The sequence below is a fragment of the Capra hircus genome, chromosome 22 (assembly GCF_001704415.2).
Source record: "Capra hircus breed San Clemente chromosome 22, ASM170441v1, whole genome shotgun sequence".
In the NCBI taxonomy this organism is placed as follows: Eukaryota; Metazoa; Chordata; class Mammalia; order Artiodactyla; family Bovidae; genus Capra; species Capra hircus.
In genome coordinates this window covers 16,074,887-16,098,059 of record NC_030829.1, presented here as the reverse complement: position 1 = coordinate 16,098,059, position 23,173 = coordinate 16,074,887, and the positions used below count along the sequence as shown (strand labels likewise).

Sequence of the window (23,173 nt, the reverse complement as noted above, 5' to 3'; positions counted from 1 at the left end):
TCTGTAATATATTATCTAATGTTAAAAAATACTGGTGTTCCTAATTAAGTTTATCATGAGTTATTTTTCACATCAGTTTGTATTCCTTGAGCACACATGAACTGATGGTACAGGGAAGTGGACCAATAGCAGGCAACTATTCAGCCACTGAAAAACCTTCCCTATGCTGCTGCTAAGTCACTTCAGTCGTGTCCGACTCTGTGTGACCCCACAGACCGCAGCCCACCAGGCTCCTCCGTCCCTGGGATTTTCCAGGCAAGAATACTGGAGTGGGTTACCATTTCCTTCTCCAATGCATGAAGGTGAAAAGTGAAAGTGAAGTCGCTCAGTCATGTCCAACTCTTCGAAACCCCACGGACTGCAGCCTACCAGGCTCCTCCATCCATGGGATTTGCCAGGCAAGAGTACTGGAGTGGGGTGCCATCACCTTCTCCGAACCTTCCCTATATCAACCTTAAAAAAGGGACTGATTATAGTAACAGAGGCCAGCAGTGGTCTTTTAGACCCTCAATTTTACTTTCAAAACTGGTATGGAAAACATGATTACTCATACACAGAGTTTACACAGTACTTTTTTTTTAAGTGGACCATTTTTAAAGGCTTTATCAGTCTGTTACAATATTGTTTCTACTTTTATGTTTTGGTTTCTTGGTTGTGAGGCATGTGGGATCTAAGATCCCCCACCAGGGATCAAATCCACATCGTCTGCATTAGAAGGTGAAGTCTTAACCACTGGAGCACCAGGGAAGTTCCTAAATGATATCTTTATTGCCTGCCAGAAATATGAGACTTTCATAAAAGAACAATAGCGTTAGTTTCAGTTTCCAGTGCCTACAGTTCAAAGCATTGATTATACCACTATGACAAAAACAAACCCAATTTATAGAACTTTCTGTATTACACTGTAGCAAAGGTAAATAAACAAACGTAGACTCAACTTTAAACATAAAGAAAAATAAATATTTACCCTTTCCCTGGGGTGCTGTCCAAAGAAATCTGGATGTACAGCAAAATAAAACGGCCTCAAGGCATTGACTGCTTCAGCTCCTGATAAAGCTCTTGATAACAGAAAGCAGTATGGAAATATCTTTCCTGGACATAACCTTTTTAAAAGATATGGATTTATTACTCACTGGATCACTGACACAGACACAAATCCCCCATGATTAAAGTAACAGTATGGAAAACATCATAGAAACAATATAGAAACCAGAGTGTAAAGCTTTGTGGTTTTCTGAAATCTACAGAAGAGTAGATTTCAGTGAGTGATACATGATTTCTATAAACAGTGGTTATAAATTTCTGATGTAATATCATAAGATAATATTTAAAAATAATAATAAAACTTCCTCTCAAAAGCCTACCTTGACATGTAAACTGGCTTCACTGCAAATGATGACAATTTTCTGTATCATTTTTCTTTTTCAGATTAAAAAAAAAAACCCAATATCCAAAATAATAATATTTATTTTAAAGTGAAAATAGTTTGAGAATTGTAATGCTTCATAAGAGATATAAAATATCTTTTAGTTCATTTCATCATTACCAGCATGCTAAAATTTTCCAGTTAGATACCTTGACATCTCACTCTCAAATTTTGGCATAACTCACCTGGGAGTGTTTTTTTAAAAAAGTTTTAAATCCAAATGAGATTATTTGCAATTTCTGGGGAGCACTTTCATGACTTCTATTTTTGAATGTAATAATTTACCTTTTTCACTCTATAATGGGCTGTGAAGTGAAGCGAAATGAAAGTCGCTCAGTTGTGTCCGACTCTTTGCAACCCCAGGGACTGTAGCCTGCCAGGCTCCTCTGTCCATGGGATTTTCCAGGCAAGAATACTGGAGTGGGTTGCCATTCTCTTCTCCAGGGGATCTTCCCAACCCAGGGACTGAACTCAGGTCTCCTGCACTGCAGACGGATTCTTTCCCATCTGAGTCACTAGGGAAGTCCCAATGGGCTGTGCAGAAGTCTCTAAATGCTGTGCCTGTTTTGGTCTCCTACCTTAGATGCACTGAGTCTTTGGGGAAGTTCTCTACTTCTACAGTGACTGAGGGACTTCTCTGGTGGTCCAGGGGCCGGGACTTGGTGCAGACCCCAGTGCAAGGGGTCCGGGTTTGCTCCCTGATCAGGGAAGTAGGTTCCACATGCACAGCTAAGATCCCGTGTGCAGCGAGGAAGGCCTGGCACAGCTAAATAAATACATATTTTCAAAAAACAAAATGATATTATAGGATCATTTCTGGAGAGTAATAGGAGGCAAGGTAAGTAAATGTTAGTGACAGCTCTTTTCCTCTGAGTTTAAGTCCCCATTGCCATATGTGTGATGGACGCTTTAGCTATCCTGCCAGCCTCTCAAATTTTAAATGTCTTAAAAAAAGGAGCCGAGGTCACTACTTTTCTTCTAAACTCAGCTTGGATACAAAAAGCAAGGAAGCCGCTGGACAGCGCCATCCAGGACACATTCTTTATTTCTGTCACGGAGGTCCTCTTTTCTTCCTGTTGCCAGTGCAGAACCTCTCAGACCTACTGTTGCCTGAATTAGCTCACCAGCCCCACCTCATCTTTAGTCCTGAAGTCTTACTTCTTCTCACTTTACAGTGTCCTTTGGAACCATTCCTTCTTTCCAGCAATGGTCACCACAAAACTGGACTGCGCTGCCTCTGAATCAGTATTCTGTTTCTTTTCCCTAACCATGTTGTATACAGGTTGGAGTGAAGTGAAGTCACTCAGCCGTGTCTGACTCTGCGACCCCATGGACTGTAGCTTACCAGGCTCCATCCATGAGATTGTCTAGGTAAGAATACTAGAATGGGTATACAGGTTAATTTTTCTAAAATCCCACTATCCTTGGATTCCTTTCGGAAACACCTTTGATGGTGTTTCAACTCCTGCAGAGTAAAATCCACTCCTTAGTCTGGTATTTATAACTTCCAATCTATCTTTCCAACTTGATCTTCAAACACTCCTGACAGAAACCCTCAGCTTCAGCCCCACTGGCGATCTGCCTTGTCCTTCCCTTTCTTCTCATGATTTCTAAGCTCTCAGACATCCTCTCTGTTCCCCACTTCCGTCTGTCCAAATTGTACTTACTCATTCACTAATTACTGCAGTCCTAGCGATGTGCCAGGAGGCAATGTGCCCAGTCCTCCAGAACCTTCCCTCTTGTATCCTCATTATAAAGTCTTTCCCTCTTCTAAGCTTTAATAAAACAAACTGTGTGCCCCACATACATGGAACAGAATACCTTAAAATAGAAATGATATGTATTCATCCTTCTCAACTACCATGGCATCCTTGAGGGCAGGAAAAACAGTTCACAGGTATTCACTGCTGTCCGTTATGCTAGTTTGGGTCTGCTGAGAAGCAGAAGTCAAGACAGAAGTAGATGCGCAAGAGAACGACTGGGGAAGAGAGGAAGTAGGGAGACTTCAGACCATGGTTCAGGCCAGACACCTACAGGAGAAAGGGAAGGGAGGAGCCTTGGGGAGGATGTCTGGGGCTGCTGTCCGGTCCCGAGAAGGGTTCAGTCCTGCCAGTGGGAAGTCTTCTAGCCAGTCACCCGCTGGGGGCATCCTGTGTCCCGCTGGAGTGAGCCTGACTTGGTATTCCTCTTCCCCTCAGCCGCTGATGGCCTCAGGGCAAACCCTGAGGTAGACCCAGAGGGGCAGGAGAGCCAGGAGGCTCCCACCACAGGGTCTGGCTAACGTATAGTAAATGACTGTGCAGCAGGTATTTAATGCAAGGAAATAAGAGCAAGAAAAACCAGAGAAACGCTGGGCTGGAAGAAGTACAAGTTGGAATTGAGATTGCTGGGAGAAATATCAATAACCTCAGATATGCAGATGACACCACCCTTATGGCAGAAAGTGAAGAAGAACTAAAGAGCCTCTTGATGAAAGTGAAAGAGGGGAGTGAAAAAGTTGGCTTAAAGCTCAACATTCAGAAAACTAACATCATGGCATCTGGTTCCATCACTTCATGGCAAATAGATAGCAAAACAGTGGAAACAGTGGCTGACTTTATTTTTCTGGGCTCCAAAATCACTGCAGATGGTGATTGCAGCCATGAAATTAAAAGATGCTTACTCCTTGGAGGGGAAGTTATGACCAACCTAGATAGCATATTAAAAACCAGAGACATTACTTTACCAACAAAGGTCCATTTAGTCAAGGCTATGGTTTTTCCAGTAGTCATGTATGGATGTGAGAGTTGGACTATAAAGAAAGCGGAGTGCCAAAGAACTGATGCCTTTGAACTGTCAAGACTCTTGAGAGTCCCTTGGACTGCATGGAGATCCAACTAGTCCATCCTAAAGGAGATCAGTCCTGGGTGTTCATTGGAAGGACTGATGTTGAAGCTGAAACTCCAATACTTTGGCCACCTGATGTGAAGAGGTGACTCCTGATGGTGGGAAAGATTGAGGGCAGGAGGAGAAGGGGACAACAGAGGATGAGATGGCTGAATGGCATCACCGACTCAATGGAGATGAGTTTGGGTGGACTCTGGGAGTTCGTGATGGTCAGGGAGGCCTGGCGTGCTGTGGTTCATGGGGTTGCAAAGAGTGGGACACAACTGAGCAACTGAACTGAAAGCAATACTGTGTTGCTTTATTTTGTGTGTGTGTGTGTGCTGCTTTAGATTGAGCAAAACTGGCACATGAAACTTCTTTTGTAGAGGGCCAGAGAGGAAATATTTTAGGCTTTCAGGGCCATCTGGTTTGTGATGCAACTGTGCAACTCCACTGGCGTAGCGGGAAAGGAGCCACAGGCAAGAAATAAAGGAAGGAGGTGGCTGGGGGCGAATGGAGCTCAAGTGCACACAGACTGTACAGTCAGCTTAGTTGTGAAATCAGTTTAGTAACCCATGACCAACATGAAACACACACACACAAAAACAACCCAGAAAATATATCTCAGAACAGAAAATACTCTGGGATATTATGTGTGGCAAGGTTAACTACGGTTATGAGACTTTTATTTTTATGGGTTAAAGTTAAAATATAGTTTTCTAAAGACTGAGGTCAAAAAAGCCAGAAAACTGTGTCTCTATCCACAGCAACTAGTGCTCACTGCCATCAGTGGCATGGGGGTGAAGGAGTGGGTATCACTGAAGGAAACAGCCCAGGAAGTGTTGTAAATCCCATCCTTCCAAGCTCCTACAGCCTCTCTTTGTATCAGAGCAAGAGGACACAGCACTTTAGCCTGGGTTTCTACAGCTGAACACTACCATCAGCTACCACAACATACAGAATGTCTCAACATCTGCCCAACAACTTTTGGGGATGCTGTCCAGTATCTCACAGCTTCTTTTGTTTCTCTTTTCTTCTTCTTTCAAACCATTTATGTCATAAATTCAGTGAGAGACAGTCTCCCTTTATTGGATAATCCTCATCATAAACTCAATTGGTGGAAACAGTCTGTTCCCCCTAAAAACACTCCTTTTAACAGTGACTATTGGCTGAGACAGTCACGTATCAGTGCATAATTATTTAAAAGTACTAATTAGTGCCAAATGTGTTTTAGTAATCTAAAACTTGACATGTCATTTTTTGGAGGGAGATTGTGCCCTGAGGCATGTGGGATCTTAGTTCCCTGACCAGGGATTGAACCCGTGTCTCCTGCATTCGAAATGTGGAGTCTTAACCACTGGACCGCCAGAGAAGTCCCTGACATCATTTTTATGGAACAGATCCAATTTTATTTTGGTTATATACTTTGGAGCCAAATAAATTTACCTTTTTTGACTGGGCTACCAAGAAGCCAGAAATCTGATATTTGAATAATTGTCTAATCAGTTCTACTTTTTAAACAAATGATCTTTTTCCTCTAGAGGGCATCTGGTTTTCATTTTGATTAACTGTGTATGTGCCTATTACTATGCCAATTAAATTTTACTGAGCTCCTTAAATTCTTTCCTGAAACAGGTAGCATTTAGACTATACATATATAAATAGCAAATATAACGATCAAATGATCTTATTACACAATTTCAGTATAAAGTGGTTTTCTTTATGACAGCAACAGACTTGAGGGCAACATACTAAGATCTATGTCAAGGACAAACTATCTTCTTTTCCTCTTAAACTTTTCATACTGAACTATTTTGAAAGATGGTATCCTTTTCACTTTTTATTCTGAATAGATACTTGGGAGAAAGACATGGATGTTTACATGAATTTTCTTTTTCTTACTCCTGCCCTCCACCATAATACAGACAAAATAGTTAGAATTTGATAAATTATAATAAATTGAAATTAAACACCTAACAGCTTCCACATACTCCCTCCACCTCCCAAATACTAATAACAGATTGAACCACAAAGCTTACCTCCTCACAGGTCTCAGGTGGCAAAACATTTCTGAATATATATGTAGGTCAAGTTCCAGGCATCCATTAATCACTTAAAAAGTTAAGCAGATACCAGTAATGAACAAATGGAATTTGAAATTAAAAGCACATTACCAATTACATTAGCAACCCCCAAAATGAAATACTTAAATTATAAATCTAACAAAATATGTAGATCTATGAGGAAAACTGTAAAACTTTGATAAAAAAAAAATCTGAAATCTGAAAAAAAAAAAAAAAAAAGAATGAAATGGAGAGATAGTCCATGTTCATGGACAGACAGCAAGACTCAATTTTGTCAAGATGTCAGTTTTTTCCAACTTGATTTAGAGATTCAATGCAATCCCAATCAAAATCTCAGCAAGTTATTATTTTGAAATAAGATATAACAGTTTATATGTAGAATAAACAGAATAGCCAACTCAACACTGAAGAAGAATAAAGTTGGAAGACTGACACTAATGGACTTCCAGACTTACTGGAAAGTTACAGTAAGTAACTGGTGAAAGGATACACAAATAGATTAATGGGACAATAAGACAGCCCAGGAACAGATCTCAAGAATATAGCCAACTGATCTTTGACAAAGGCACTACTATGGAGCAATGATAATCTTTTCAACAAATGGTGCTGGAACAACTGGACATCTACATGCAAAATATTAATCCAGTCATACAATTTACCCACTTCACAAAAATTAACTCAAACTGGATCAAAGACCTAAATATAAAACACAGAACTACAAAATTCATAGACAAGTACCTAGGAGGACAGCTAGATGACCTTAGGTACGTCAGTGACTTTTCAGACACAACACCAAAGGTTCAGTCTGTGAAGGAAAGAACTGATACACTGAATTTCATTGAAATCAAAAATTTTTTCTCTGTGAAAGACAACGTAGAGGGAAAGATAGAACAAACCACAGACTGGGAGAAAATATTTGCACAGGATATACATATCTGACAAAGGACTGCTATCCAACACACACCAAAAATATCTTTAAACAACAGGGAAATGGACAACCTGATTAAAACATGGGCCAAAGATTTGGACAGATACCTCATGGAAGAGGATACACAGATGGCAAGAAAGCATATGAAAATACGTTTCACATCACAGGGCTTCAGGGAAACGCACATTAAAACGATATACTACAACACACCTATCAGAATGGCCAAATCCAAAACACTGACAACAAATGCTGGTGAGGATGTGGAGCAACAGAAACTCTCATTCATTGCTGGCGGGAATGCAAAGTGGTACAGCCATTTTGGAAGGCAGTTTGGAAACTTCTTACAAAACTAAACAGACTCTTACCATATGATCTAGTAACCACACTCCTTAGTATTTATTCAAATGAACTGAAAACATGTCTACACACAAACCTGCATACGGATGTTTATTGCGTTTTTATTCGTAACTGCCAGATCCTGGAAGCAACCAAGATATCCTTCAGTAGGTGAGCGGATAAACTGTAAGTACATCCAGCTAACTGAATATTACTCAGTACTGAAACAAATGAGCTCTCAAGCTATGAGGAGATATGGGAGGAATTTAAATGCATATAACTAAGTGAAAGAAGCAACCTGGGAAGATTATATACTGTATGATTCCAACTATATGCCATTTTGGAAAAGGCAAAACTATGGTGACAGTAAAAAGACCAGTGGCTGGCGGGGAGGGAGGGATGAATAGGTGAAGCGCACAGGATTTTTCGGGCAGTGGAAGAACTTTCTGTAGTACTATTACAACTGTCGATATAGATCATTATATATTTGCCCAAACCTATGAAATGTACAACGCTAAGAGTGAACCCTAATGTAAACTATGGACTCTGGGTGATAATCGTGTCAATATAGGTTCATCGGTTGTAATAAATGTACAACTCAGGTGTGGGACGCTATGTGTGTGTAGGGAGGAAGTGGGAATCTGTACTTTGCTCACTTTTGTTGTGAACCTAATATTGCTCTAAAAAACAAAGCTTTTTTTTAAGTTTAAACAGATAAAGGGGAAACATGATTTTAATCACATGAACTTTTCCAATAATTCAGAGCTTCAGCAAGAATTTCAACTATACTAGAGTTCCCATGTCAACTGATCGAGTGACTTTAAAAACTCTGAGCAATCTCTTATTAAAGTCTTGAAATGACTTATTATTCACATGATAATTACCAGGTAAAAAAAAAAATCCTTTCTCCTTTCTTCCCCTGGCTTATGAAGCTCGGAGCTTTCTACACTATTCCATTCTTAATAGCCATGTGGAGCAGCATATTCCCTCAAAACAAACGACCACATGGCTCAAGTCCTATTCTGTCAAAATTTTAAGCACTAAAAATGGTTTAAAAATTTTAAGTTGATGTTTGGTAGAAACCAACACAATTCTGTAAAGCAATTATCCTTCAATTAAAAAATTATAAATTAATTTAAAATAAAAAATGCTTTCATAATGCAGTTAATATATCTGAACCAAGGCAATGTAATGAAGCATAACTGCCACTAACAGAAGACGTATTTTAAAGAAAAGTTAAGAATTACCTACTTAAAAAGTGCATTTGCAAACAACAGTGGATGCTTCCATTTATTTTCTGGTTGACTGGTGTGGCAAGACCCTCTTGGATACAGAATGTGTTTATAGGCATTCATTTAAATGTTTAAAAAGGTTTTACTTAACCATTCACCTTGCTATTTTGTTTGTAATAAATTCAGATACTAGAAATATTCCTACCATTTGGAAGATATCTGAGATTAAATGGAGACAAAATGAGGGAAGAAGAATCATTTTTATTCAAGTTTCATTGCTGTCCATGATGGACTGAATTCTTACCACATCGTTAGAAAATTAACTCAACAGGACTTTGCTGGTGGTACAGTGGATAAGAATCTGCCTGCCAATGCAGGGGGCATAGGTTCAATCCCTAGTCTGGGAAGATGCCACAAGCCTTGGAGCAACTAAGCCCGTGTGCCACAACTACTGAGCCTGCGCTGCAACTACTGAAGTCTGCAGCTAGAGCTCATACTCCACAAGAGAAGCCACTGCAATGAGAAGCCTGTGCACAGCAAAGAAGAGTAGCCCCGCTCACCACAACTAGAAAGAGCCGGTGCGCAGCAATGACGACCCAGTGCAACCAAAAGTAAATAAACCAAAGTCACTAAACAATCGCGACTTAGTTAAGAGAGAACAGGTACAGGCTTAAAGTTTGCAAAGAAGAGACCAGAAGACTATACATATCCAACCCCAAACTGGCTCTCTCTAGATGTAGGCTAGGAAGCCCTTTACTTTTTATATTTCCTAGTTTATTTACCATGAACATGCAAAGTATGTTCTTAAAATTAAAAACAAAAACAACGCTGCTGGCATACAAAATTAAACAACAAAAATGACATGTGTGTTGTTCACTGAGTATTTAAGACAGGCCCCTGGCCCTGGGAAACCTGTCCAGTGACAGCCCTGGACTGGGGTCCCAATGGAGTTCAAGAAGAAAAGAGTCCTTCACATTCACATATTAAGAACATTTATGCCACTTAACTGCAAAGATGGTAAAATGAGCGAAAACTGTGGATAAGAAATGAGGAATAATACTCTAGAGGCATATGGTCACCCAAGAACACGAATGGGAAACAGATGAAAATAATAAGCAGCCACACTCTAACCGCTATGCTTTTTCTTGAAAAGTCCTAAGTACTGAACAATAGAAAGCACATAGGCCTCCCATTGCAACAACGTGCCTGTTTTAACAGTCTGTGGCAGCAGTATCTTATAAGTTCAAGAAATCACAATGCCTCCATCTGATGTGCAACATAGGGGATCCAAGTTATGCTCTGCAGCCCACTTTCCAGAGCAAGACAACAAAACAAACAAAACAAGGACTTCCCTGGGGTCCAGTGGTTATGAATATGACTTCCGGGGTAAGGCAGGGGCACAGAGAGAAAATGCCAAGTATCACATGAAGAATTTTAGATTCTGATGAGCTGTTGAAATGATAATTTATTGATTTCACTTGTTTCTATTTTTATTTTAATTTAAATTTTTATTTTTACTTTATTTTACTTTACAATACTGTATTGGTTTTGCCATACATTGACATGAATCCGCCACTGGTGTACATGAGTTCCCAATCCTGAACCCCCCTCCCACCTCCCACCCCATATCATCTCTCTGGATCATCCCCGTGCACCAGCCCCAAGCATCCTGTATCCTGTATTGAACATGATTTAAAAGCAAAACACAATCTGGTTTTAACTGTGTTTTGTGATTTACCACTAGAAAAATTTAAATTACATCTGGGGCTCATACTGTATTTTTATTGGATGGCACTGATTTAGGCCAACTCAAGGCAAATTTAAGTGACCATGACACTGCTGGGGAAGGCAGTCTGCACGATGGTTAGGGAGGCTGGAGTCTCCGAGCACGCATGCTCAGTTGCGTCCTTCTCTTTGCAGGCCCATGGACTGCAGCCTGCCAGGTTCCGTCCATGGAATTTTCCAGGCAAGAATACTGGAGTGGGGTGCTGACCTAGGGATCAAACCTGTGTCTCTTGCATTTCTCGCATTGGCAGGTGGATTCTTAACCACTAGTGCCACCTGGGAAGCACGGAGTCTCTGCAATCCATGTTCAAATCCTGACTTCATCACTGACTAGCTGTGTGAGAACGGACAAGTTGTTTCACCTCCCTGAGTCTGCTCCTCATCTAATAATTGAGACAGATGATCTAAGAGCAGTCTGTTCTGCTACCAAAAAAAAAGTTTCTTTAATGTGAATTAACATAGCTTATGTGCATCTGGTCAGCAGGGGTGAGAAGTTATATCACATGCATTTTCCCCACCATGTTAATGATTTGAGATCATCAGTGGTGGGCTTTCGCTATTACAGAGAAAGTTTTAGCTGTAAACAAAACCCTGAAAAAAAACCCCTGAAAACCCTTCAGCAGTTCCTTCCTTCCGTTTAAGAAGCAGACGGTGAGTCGCTTCAGGTACCTTTGCATTTTCCACTTCATCAAGCAACCTGGGGAGCTGCAATAGCACAAATGAGACAGCTAGAGATTCCCACATGTCTTGTTTATTGAGAGGTGTATATTTTTTTGATGAACCTTGATTAGTATATTATCTTAAAGAATGTCTAGGTTTCCAGGAATGTGTTTATGTCATAGCAGAAACACTTGCATAACATGCACTGTCATGTCAAACTGAAATAGGAAAACTTTTTATTAACTGAGAGAATACTGTGAGCTAACACAATATTATAGTCTGCTAGGCAGGAGTAGTTAAGTCAGAAACTTTATCTTCATTGTAGAAAATGTCAAGTCACAGAGAAAGACAAATACCATATAATATCACTTATATGTAGAATCTAAAAAAAAAGACAAATGAACTTATTTACAAAACTGAAACAGACCCACAGACATAGAAAACAAACTTACAGTTAACCAGGGAGAAGGGGGGGTAGAGATAAATTAGGAGTTTGGGATTAACATATACATACTACCATATATAAAACAGATAAACAAGGGCCAACTGTATGGCATAGGGAACCATACTTTGTATTTTTTAACAACTTATAAATGAAAACAATCTGAAAAAGAATCACTTTTCTGTACATCTGAAACACAACACTGTAAATCAACTATAGTTCAATTTAAAAAGTCTATTAAACGACTAAATATTTTACTGAAATTTGTCTCCCTTTTATAAAAAGGAAAAATTACAAATCTAATACTAATAAATAAAAAATAATTATAATAAATTACAATTCTAATACTACCAATAATAAGTTTAATACAAATGAAACAACGACAAATATATGTAGCATTGTTGAGCTTTATCTGATGCTCATTAGGCTGAAGTTATCTGTGCTGGATATTTAAGAAAAAATGTTGAAAGACACATTTAAAATGCTGGAAAGCACCTGCTTAGTATAAAAATATAAGTTTTCATGTTAGTAGCATTTCTCTCTTCAAAATGCAAAGGAACTAAAAAAAAAATGCAAAGGAACTGATAGGGATAAAGTCAAGTGTATTGTGCTGTGGCAATTGCCTTTTCAATGAATGAACATGGCTTTTTAAAGACAGTGTTTCGCAACTGGGAGGTGGAGAGGCATTATGAGAGGGAATGTGACTTTTCCTTTTGCCAACAATCCTTCCCTTCCCCAAAGGTGGCCATTCATATTTCTACAGGAAAATGCCCATGTACATAAGAAAGATTTTTACTTAATAATTCTGATAGACACTCAACCAAACTATAATTCTAAGATGTTCATTTCCTATTTAAATCACTGGAAAAAATTATTTCCCATTAGCTCTCCTTTAAGAGCAGGCTCTGACAACTAGGTGATAAGGAAGGCGTGATCAGATCGGGACCCATATTTTGAAAAAACAGGAGGGATAAGAAGGGAAGAAGAGGCTTTCCCGGTGGCTCAGATGGTAAAACATCTGCCCGCCATGCAGGAGACCTGGTTCTATCCCTGGGTCAGGAAGATCCCCTGGAGAAGATAACGGCAACCCACTCTAGTATTCTTGCTTGGAAAATCCCACGGACAGAATAGTTCATGGGGTCGCAAACAATCGGACACGACTGAGTGGCTAACACACACAAGGGAAGAAAGAGAAGAAAAGGAAAACAGGGAATATCCTTTAGGGCAGTGGCTCTCCAAATTCAGGTTCGAGAATCACTGCCTCAAGGCATTCCATCATTTTACGGGATTGAGGGGTCTGTTAGGAAACTTTTAAGCTTTAATTCTTTAAATATATCTGTTCAGTACAATTTGAGGGAAAGATTTTTATATGGTCAATTGTATGCTCAAAATAAAATGAAGATTCTAAGTTTTGCTTGACCTTGTTCTGTTTCCTGTATGGTTAACCTACTTCTTGAGGTTAAAAAAAAAAAAAACTAAGCGGAAATAAGGTTATAGGCCAGCAGGTTGGTACAAGGGCTGCTTGCCTTTTTGCGTGGCATAGATCTTGGATCAGTTCTCATCTTTTCAAGACCAAACATCCAATTTTATCACTTCAGCCAGAAATAAACAGGCCCTGGGAAAATGAAACATAAGAGGCTGATAACTATCACGATCAACTTTTAAATTTACTATGAGAAATATAATTGCTAAGAAGACTAGAAGATTCAGATCTACAGGACCAGCGACACAGAAAATCAAATCACTATCAGCTGACTGAAGGGCAGAGCTGGGTGCTCCCAATTGCAAGTGAGAAATAAGTCCAAAAGGCGGAGGCACCCAGGTCAGCGGCAGGATTCTGGTCTTCAAATTCATACCTGGGCCGATCTTGTCCACATTTCACCTGGCCCACTAGTCCTCCATTTGGAAAAGGCCTCAGGCATGCTACAAAAAGACTAAAACATCCCTCTGTCTTACCACACTTGGGAGAAACTCAGGGCCTTAATTACCCAGCTCATCAACAGGTATTTACCCGAACACTTATGTACCAGGCTCTATCTAAACACTGCAAATAGAAAAATACCAAGATGACTCCACCACTCCAAAAAAGTTACAGTCTAGGAGAGAGGGAGGAATTGGAAAAACAGACACAAGCAGATGATTATAAAACACTGCAGTAAATGAAATGACAGAGCAATGCACAAAGTGCCAAGGGCAACTCCCAGGGACTACACTTAGAATGGCGGGGCTCTGGAAGGCTTTTCCACCGAGCCTGCACCCTCTGCATGGTGGGAGGAAGACCAGGAAAGATGCCCTTCAATTACAAACCTTAGTAAATGGCTGCTGTAATACACATAATAGTGACAAGAGCTTCTATTTCTATTTCATAAAACGAAAATTTCTGATTTTAACCCAAATTCTGTGCTCTTTAAAGTGAGGCATTAAATCTGGGCAGTTTCAAATCAAATTGGGTAGAAATAGATATCTAAATAGGTGGAAAAGTCAAATGATGGGTAGTTTAAAAACTGTTTAAATTACTTTCGACAGAAACCATGTTTGCCACATAGAGGTCTTAGTACTGATCTTTAGTCAGGTAGCAAAATTTTTATTTGAAAGTCATTTCCTTTAACAGGGTTAATATCCTTAGGTTTACTCTCATTTAAACTGTGGCTTTCCTTAGTAACTATCTTCTACTGTTTTAAAAAGTAGTATGTTCTATCAAGGAGAGATAAAAGCAGGCAATTTTTCATTGCTCTTCAGTTTAATACTTCTTAGGGAAGGGAAAAAGCAAAGAAAAAGCAAAAGCAGGAAGCCTTTTAGATAAATTAATAAATTATAGCAAAATATCTAGGTTTTTAAAGCTTTCCTTTCGTATATCTTATGCTCTGAGATTTGAATCATAACATTTTTCTATGATAAGTCAAAGACTTCGGGGAAATACGATAGCGGAAACAAAATCTAAATCGTCTCAAGTTTCTCATTTCAAACAAGTTAAAACAGAAGCGACGCGAGTACGCTGGCCGCTAGCACTGCCTGAGTTCAAAAGTTACCACGTCGAGCTAAGGTGACTCTGACTGCTGCTCAGCCCGCACACCCCCTCCGCCGCACCCCCCTCTCCCCCACCCCGCTTCTGCCCTGAGCAGCCTGAGAGTACAAACGGAGTCCCTTCGGTCCTGCAGCTTACAGTTCTAGCAGGTCTCCTCCGCGAGGGCTTGCTCTGACCTGCTCCACCTCCCACTAGGTATCAGGTGGAAGGACGGTCGCTCCTCCAGGACTGTGCGGGACGCGCTGGGCCACACGGGGGCGCATGCGCACCGGGGCGCCAGCCCGCCCAACGAGCTCGCGCCGCTCCCGCCTGCTCTCGCCCCACCTGGCGACTGGCTCTGACAGGCTCCTACCCCCGGGGCTTTGTGAGCCCCCACCCCTGAAATCTCAACTGCGCGCGTACTGCTCTGCCAGCCCGTCAGCACCCGGCGCCGAGGCTCGCCCGAGAGGAGCCCAGGCTCGGGAACAGGCCGCAGGTCGCGCTCTCATTGGCTGAAACGCGCCAGGCCTTCCTCCCTGGGGCGCCTGCGCGCAGCCCTGGACGCGGGTTAAAACCCTAGCGGTTCTCAGCCCCGCGGTGACGTCGGCGACCCAGTGATCGCTTGCCTTCCCGCAGCGTAGAAGCCCCCAGTCCCTCCGTTTTCTTACCTCCTGGCCTGGAGGGGGCTGTGTGCATTCACCGGAAAGCTTTAGGAGGCGCGAAGGAGCGCTAACGGACATGAAGGACTAGGTGGTAGGGAGTCGGAAGGTGACTGGGCGGTAGGTAGCCAGGCTTGGCCCGAGGGTCGCCGGAGAGGGCAAGCAGGGAAGGGCGACCGAGCGCGCGCATGCGCTGGCTCTGCTCTCCGCCCCGGCCCGGGTCCCCTCAACCTGGGAGGGGAGGAGGCTGGCTTGGCGGATCAGTCCGCCGAGTGCGCGGGTCTGTCGCCTTAGGACGACTCTCACTTGACAGCTCCAGATTTAAAGGTCTTACTGAGTGTCCTTTGACTTCCTTTACACAAATACCAATGAAAACAATTTATTATCTCCGATTTGCATTTTTGACTTTGGCCCCTTCCGTATCTAGATGTTTTGAAACCTTGAGCATTCTCCACCGTCAGTTTCGGGTTTTTACTGTTAGCTGTACTTCTCTTCTATGGCTTTGGTTATTCCCATAAACTGCCACAGATGAAATAAAGCAAATACTATAACCGCTCTCCTCTTTCTCCTATCTTTTGGTACTGTTGACCGATGTGGGGGAAATAACCCCAAAACCCAAGACCTCCCTTTGTTTTAGCCCTAAGGGTTCTTGACTACTCATTCGTTAGAAACAATCTGGTCAATCTGTGGTCTGTTCCATCCAATCCCATTTTCCCTAAAAGCTTAATTTACCATCTTCTGCATCTTCATCCTTTCAAATCCAACCTTGCCACGAGCATCAAAATGGCTTCATATTTCTTTCTTTTCTCTTGAGTTTTAGTTACCAGCTACAGAAAAAACAAGTTTCTAACTGTCCACTTACTGTTCAGTTCAGTCGCTCAATCGTGTCCGACTCTGCGACCCCATGAATCGCAGCACGCCAGGCCTCCCTGTCCATCACCAACTCCCGGAGTTCACCCAGATTCACGTCCATCGAGTCCGTGATGCCATCCAGCCATCTCATCCTCTGTCGTTCCCTTTCTCCTCCTGCCCCCAATCCCTCCCAGCATCAGAGTCTTTTCCAATGAGTCAACTCTTCGCATGAGGTGGCCAAAGTACTGGAGTTTCAGCTTTAGCATCATTCCTTCCAAAGAAATCCCAGGGCTGACCTTCAGAATGGACTGGTTGGATCTCCTTACAGTCCAAGGGACTCTCAAGAGTCTTCTCCAACACCACAGTTCAACAGCATCAATTCTTCGGAGCTCAGCCTTCTTCACTTGTCCTCAAAGGTACTTCAAATTGATGGTAATGTCCAAACCCAATTTATTTCCTAGGTACTGAATTTCAGTGATGGCAGTTAGTCACCCAGTTTGTCCATATTGGAAAACTGGGCCTCTTTATGGACATCTGCCTCACTTCCCATATACCATTCATGAGGGTATTCATTCTACATTTTATCATAGTAAGGCATTCTGCTAAGTGCTAGGTTTTAGCTTTTTTATTCTTGTGAGGTTATAGACTTATTTCAGTAATGCTGCCATTACATATTCTGGGAACTCCTTTAAGAAATACTTTCAGTCCTCTTAGTCACCACTCAATTCTTTTTAAATCAGTCCCCTTACTCAGACATTTCTCTAAATGATTTAAATTATGGTTTGAAGTATCAAATCAAGGATTGAGGATGACTACCTTGGAGAATGACTGCTGCAGATTCTCCAGATGGCTTCAGAAAAGGAGTTTAAACTTCCTAAGGTAGTTTGAAAGGTACAATTCTTGTTTGGATATTTAAGTTCTGGCATATTTATTTAAAATACTGTTGTCTTTAGTCATACCTAATGTACATAATTATAAATCTTCAAGAAACATTATTTTAAGATGCACTGATGGAAAATTTAAGAGAATAAAATTTTTGGTATAACTCAGAAGGTATTCTGGAATTTTAGTGTTTGAGTCATTTTCCAGTATTATTTTTACTACTCTAGAGTACAAATGTAGAACAGGCTTTAGACACTGGACTGAGTGTTCACCAAATTTACTTCAGACCCCTAACAGTTGTTCTGAAAGCTCCAGACACCTGCTTGCATACTTTTTCCTTTATGTCTCCCTCTTATTAAATGCTGCACCATTCCTGAGTTTACCTAAAGAGAAGTCAAGTAATTTCAAAAATCATTTGCAGTATGGCAAAACTTCTAAATTGCATACATCAATCAAAATTTTTAATGTCTGAAAACTACTGACATACTACACATCAATAAAGAGCAAAAGCTGAATATAGTGAAAACTATTTTTATTGCCTTTTATTTTCAACAATGATTACTTGAACTTAAAAAAAAAAAAAAGCCTTTATAACTAACGGTTATTGAAAAGCCAAACCTTTCCGGCCCACTTCATATTCTCTTTCAACCATTTCAGGGCAGAACAATGTTCCAAACTATAAACCTGTTCCTTATTAACATTGACGGTCATGTGCTTAATGAAAAGCTTTGGATCTGATATACGAGCAGCCATAATTAATCTTTCCACTGCAGCTTGATAATCATCCTTGCTCCGAGATTTGTTTTCTTCAGATCTACAAAGTGAACACCTCACAAAGTCAGAAACTCTAAAAGGAAGGTATATAGTTTCTTTAAAAGACAGTAATTTACGTGTATTAATTCTAAGCTATGACAGTCTTTCAGTGGCTTTCATACTTGTTTGACTAAGATGCACAGTAATAAAGACACTTTATATTGTGACCCAGTATGAACCTGCTACATAAAAACTGAAATAAAAGTTTCCCAGAACAAGACTTACCCTTATGACCCTATATTCTATTCTGGTTTGTTTTTTAAAATAAAATGGTTGCAACCCCCTAAATTTATTTCACTACCCAAACAGGCTACAACCCGCAATCTGGAAACAATCATCTAGAACACAACTTATTACCTCTCTTTGTCATTAATAACTGTATAATTAATTATTATAATGCATAAAGTAATATTACATTTAATCAAGTTTGGAGATACTAACATTCCATGTTTTACCTTGATACAACTATTTTTAATTGTAACTATATACTTAATATGAAGCTCACATCTGGTAACAGAAATAGTTGCTGTATGCCTTTACTCAATTTCCAGTTATTTTCTTCAGTTCTGATTTAAGGTATTTCACTAACGTGCTATAATTTGCCTTTTTTTTTTTTTTTTTTTAGAATTTACTTTTAAACTAATTTTCTACCAGTCTCCAAATTAAAAACAGACTCATACATTATAGCTATTTCTCCTGTGGGATAGGGAGTAAGAAGTATACAAAATAGAGATGTAGCTGTTACTAGCATCACCTTGTCCTCTGTGTTCACTGCGTCCTGCCCTGGGCACACAGAGGGTCCAGCAGCAAAGCCCAAGTGTAAGTGTACCTGCATTAGCACCAAGTGTGATCCACAGAGTGGGGGGAGTGAGGACTTCCACTTGGAACAGGAATCAGTGATCACAGGGAGCAAAGATTGGTCAGGCTGCTTCTAGTACATTCTAGCTTAGGATTAGTGTCTGAAATCTGGGCATATGCCAACTACGTGCAGTTTTTGACAGTCTGAAGATGAATTAAATTCTCTCTCAGAGAGAATTTAATGTAACAAAGCAGGGCTCAGTATGATAATAATAATAGAGAAAACAATATTGGTTTGGACAAAACAGAGGCTCTAGGCATGCCGCTAGTTATGGACTGGTGTCACAAGTACCACCTGCCCTCCAACCTACATTCAATAATGAATAGAGACTGCATATGTGTGGGGAATGGAAAGTTATAAGAAAACCAAACCCTCATTAGGATAATGGGGAATGCAAATAACTCATGCTACTGTAGTGCACAGTCATAAATACAGGGATGGGGAAGCCTGGTAGGCTGTCGTCTATGGGGTCGCACAGAGTCGGACACGACTGAAGCAACTTAGCAGCAGCAGAAAAGAGCTCTAGCAGAAAAACTAATTTTAGTGAGTTTAAAATGTTTCAGGTCTCTTGCATTTCTTGAAATTTTGACAGCAGAGACTGATTATTCCCTTGTTCCAGATTTTAAGGATGTTTACTACAGTGAACAACTTTGAAAGACAAAGATAGCTTCTCCTTTGGGAGTCAAAGACAGGTTTGCTTACAGCCTTACAAGGTGGACACGCCTTTCTACCTGAACAGCAAAGGGGCAGGCATGCTGATAATCCATTAGAAAAGATCTGGGATCCTAAGTTCAGAATTCCTCTCCTGTAATGGAACTCACTTCATGTACAGGTATCCGTCAGGGTTTGAGTGTGGGACTTGGGAGCAAGAGGAAGAGATGCAAATCTGCAGATAATCCTGCTGCTTGCTGTGCCACGGGTGATCAAGTCCTGTCTCCAACCTGCAAGTCTTGTGTCTTATGCCAGGACCTGTCAAACTGCGGCAGGCTCATTGATAGCTTGCAAATAGGTGAAATGTCAGAGCCTTCACAGATCTGGTCACAAAGGTCAAAAAGGGCACTGTAGCTTCCTCCTTGTTTTCTCCTGGACCACTCACTCTGAAAGAAGTTAGCTGTCATGCCATGAAGACACTTGAGGAACTTATGGAGGGGCCCGTGTGGTGAGGAGCTGAGGCTTCCTGCTGAGAGGCATGAGTGAGCTAGCTGGGAGATGGAACCTCCCGCCTCAGTGAAATCATCAGGTGGGAGACTGCAGGTCCTGACCACATCCTGACTCCAGGATGTGAGAGACTCTGAGCCAGAACCATCTGGCTAAGGTCCCCCAACATTCCTGACCCACAGGAACTAAGATAATTTCTGCCATTTTAAGCCACTAAGTTTTGGGATAACATGCACTGTTAAGAGATAGCTAACAGAATATTCAGTCTGAAGATCTGGTTTTTAACACCAGTAAACTGAAATAAAATTCTTGATAAAATACTCTCAAACAGGAGCCCTGTGAGACCCTTATCTTACAAGTTTCCTGGATAAAGCTGACAAGAAATTGGAATGGTGCACAACTACATCCTGGGTCTTTGAACAAAATGATCGGAAAGGATGCCACTCTGGTCCAACAGCCACACAGTAATATTCATGCACTTCTTACAACATCTTAAAATATTGAAACTAGGCTGATGGCTTTATTTTCAACAGGATTCTTGACTGAATCTAATAAATGATCATGTATTTCCCTTTTAGACCTGGTTCTTACATCTTTTGTGTTGACCACAAAAAATAACTTTCAGGTACCTATTTGAAAACCACCAGTAAAGGACAAAGGTCCATATTTAAAGAAGGCCCATCTCTTTGGCTATCTAACAAGATCTTTGCAACTGTTAGAGTGTTTATTGAAAGGTACTAACTTATTTAGTTTTAAATCTCAAATAGGTCAAATCCTTTCTCAGTGTGTTACCAAAGTTTGCCAATACACACATGCACAAGTACATAAACATATATATATATATATATGCAAATGCTTTATATATATACACAAATAGATAAAACATTTACATCTTAGGGCAGGTGTAGGGAGTCATGACCTATTGTCAGGATGCAGTTAGAAATATTTCAACCAACCTTTTTAAAACTATCTGCAGCATCTGTGTAGAAGTTCCAGGACTCTGAATACTACTAGCATTAGATACCAGGAAGATTTCAATAGCTAAAAGCATTTCAATTTCAGACAAATAGGATGGAATCAGTAGAAGTTTTCGGTACAAATTTCCTTCCAATGGTGGGTAGCAACCCAGTGAAAGAGCACCTGAAAATCAAGTAACAGATCAAACTTTACTAACACTCCAACAGGTGAAAACACAGGCTTCCAAAATATCTATAGGTGATAATTATTTTTGTTTCAGAATAAATCTTCACATTAGAGGCAGATTTATTGCATTAAATTATATGGTAGTGAGCTTATTCTAGTATATTTGAGATCATTCTTTGTAAAATGTTTTTGAAATATTAAGTATGACGTGAGAAATTTTCAAAACTGCCCACTTACTTTAAGCCATAGTCAATACAACATAATAAAATATTTCCACTAGATGTGATTATAAAGACAAAGTTTTTTCAAGTGTTTGTTAACCTGTGTGTGAAGATAAATCCAAAGAGAGTTCCATCGATATTTAAAATGTCAACAGTGTTGGGAAATGTGATGCTCTGAAGACCGACCAGTGACTATAAATTACTCATTTTATTTTATAACTCAGGTACATTAGGAAAAAAAAAATACTCTTTATAACCTCACTTGTATAAGTCCCTAAAGCTTCACTGCATATGAAAATCAGGCATAGGTGTGTTTACATAAGAGGAAAAGTACTAATAAGAAAGGTACTGAATTATACTCAGGCATTAATTGCTTTAATACATTGCTTAAAAAATGTCTTTAAAAATAAATTATTACCAGGGTTGAAAGAATCTGGGGGACGAGGGAGTGAATCAATGCATATAGGGTTTCTTTTTCATTTGATAAAAATGTTCTAAAATTGATTGTGGTGATGGTTGCACAATTCTGTATATACACTAAAATTACTGAATTATACATATTTAAATGGATAAACTGTGTGGTATTTGAATTTTATCTTAATAAAGCTATTAATTAAAAATTTTAAATGGCTAAGTTTAGCTGTTTTAATACAAAATTTCATCTTCAGCTAAAAAACATAAAGATCATAGAAATCTCAGTTAGATGATTCCAAGTTAATAATTTGTTTCTGCGGCATATATAAATGCCTTCTGATGGCATTTTCCCCAAATCAGTTATTTGGAAAAAAATAATCCCATTAACATCAATTCTAAAAACTAAAATCGAGAAGTTATAGCAAATAGTAACTTATATACTTTGTGGTGTGATTTCTACCAGTCTGCAGAGAGAGTATGAGGAGTTGAAACATAACCACAAAATTGAAATGAGGTGTTATGAACAAACAGTTCCACCCTGCCTCTAGATTTCTGATCATCCTTTAAAAAAAACTGTTTTCAAAACTTTTTATTGTAACTGGCAATAAGAAATACATTTTACATAATGACCTAGCACACATATAAGAATATCAAATAATACATAATCTTATTATCTGTAATGCATACTAATATTTTCTTTCACATCTCATTGGGGAAATAAAAGTTACCACTTGCTAAACTGATCCCAGTTGGCAACATGAGAAACACTTCCACTTCTAAGAGGTTTCTGTTGGCGCCGATGGAGTGGCTGGGATGTTTGACATATACGGCACAATGGTGACAAGAGTAGGTACTCAAATGTTTGTTATACAGATGGTAGTGGTAGAACTGGAAATTTATGACAAATCACTGCATGAAGGCAGAAAAGAATTCCTTTGTAGATCACAGAATTGTATTCTAATTAAAACCTGCGAGGAGGTTGGGACTAGAGGAAGTATTCCTTTTCTAGGCTTACTTGTTAGAAAAGAACAACTGTTAACAGATGAACAAAGTCCCATTACTGACAGCCATGTGGAAACCCGCTACCTATCACGCTGCACAGTAATGACAGCCTCTGTACTTCCTGTGTGCCTGTTTTAAGATATTCTAACCAGAAAGGTCAGGGATAAGTACACATTCCTGAAACTTCATTTTACCAAGTGTTTTACTCCTATATATTTATAAAATACGCCAAATTGGTTCAAATTCTGTCATTTATTTCCTTTTCATATCCTCCAGTGGACATGCCAATATGCAAAGAAATAAAAATACAGTAATTAGAAATAAGAGACATAACAGGTTTCAAAAGAGCACAAATCTGTGTAGACCACTGTTTTTAAACATGTATAAACCGATCTTTTTATATATTTA

General features: G+C 39.9%; 2 protein-coding genes across 4 annotated transcripts in view; both read right to left on the bottom strand.

Moving 5' to 3' along the window:
* The window catches only part of TCAIM (T-cell activation inhibitor, mitochondrial), a 37,627-nt gene extending 21,766 nt beyond the window's left edge, over window positions 1–15,861 (bottom strand). The window contains exons 1-3 of one of the 3 annotated variants that reach the window (XR_001297097.2): window positions 14,922–15,262; window positions 6,331–6,403; window positions 968–1,103 (exon numbers count right to left, since the gene is read on the bottom strand). Coding sequence is in view for 2 of the 3 variants with exons in the window: in XM_005695595.3 (XP_005695652.1) it covers window positions 968–1,103; window positions 6,331–6,403; window positions 15,431–15,458 (237 nt within the window). In the remaining variant the exon portion in view is untranslated. Of the gene's footprint in view, window positions 1–967; window positions 1,104–6,330; window positions 6,404–14,921; window positions 15,263–15,430 lie in introns of those variants that run through there. The other 2 variants (XM_005695595.3, XM_018038411.1) reach the window with 2 other exon arrangements.
* The window catches only part of TOPAZ1 (testis and ovary specific PAZ domain containing 1), a 62,952-nt gene continuing 57,476 nt past the window's right edge, over window positions 17,698–23,173 (bottom strand). The window contains 2 exon segments of the mRNA XM_005695594.3: window positions 17,698–17,969; window positions 20,942–21,125. Of these exon segments, the coding sequence (XP_005695651.3) occupies window positions 17,750–17,969; window positions 20,942–21,125 (404 nt within the window). The 3' untranslated portion in view covers window positions 17,698–17,749.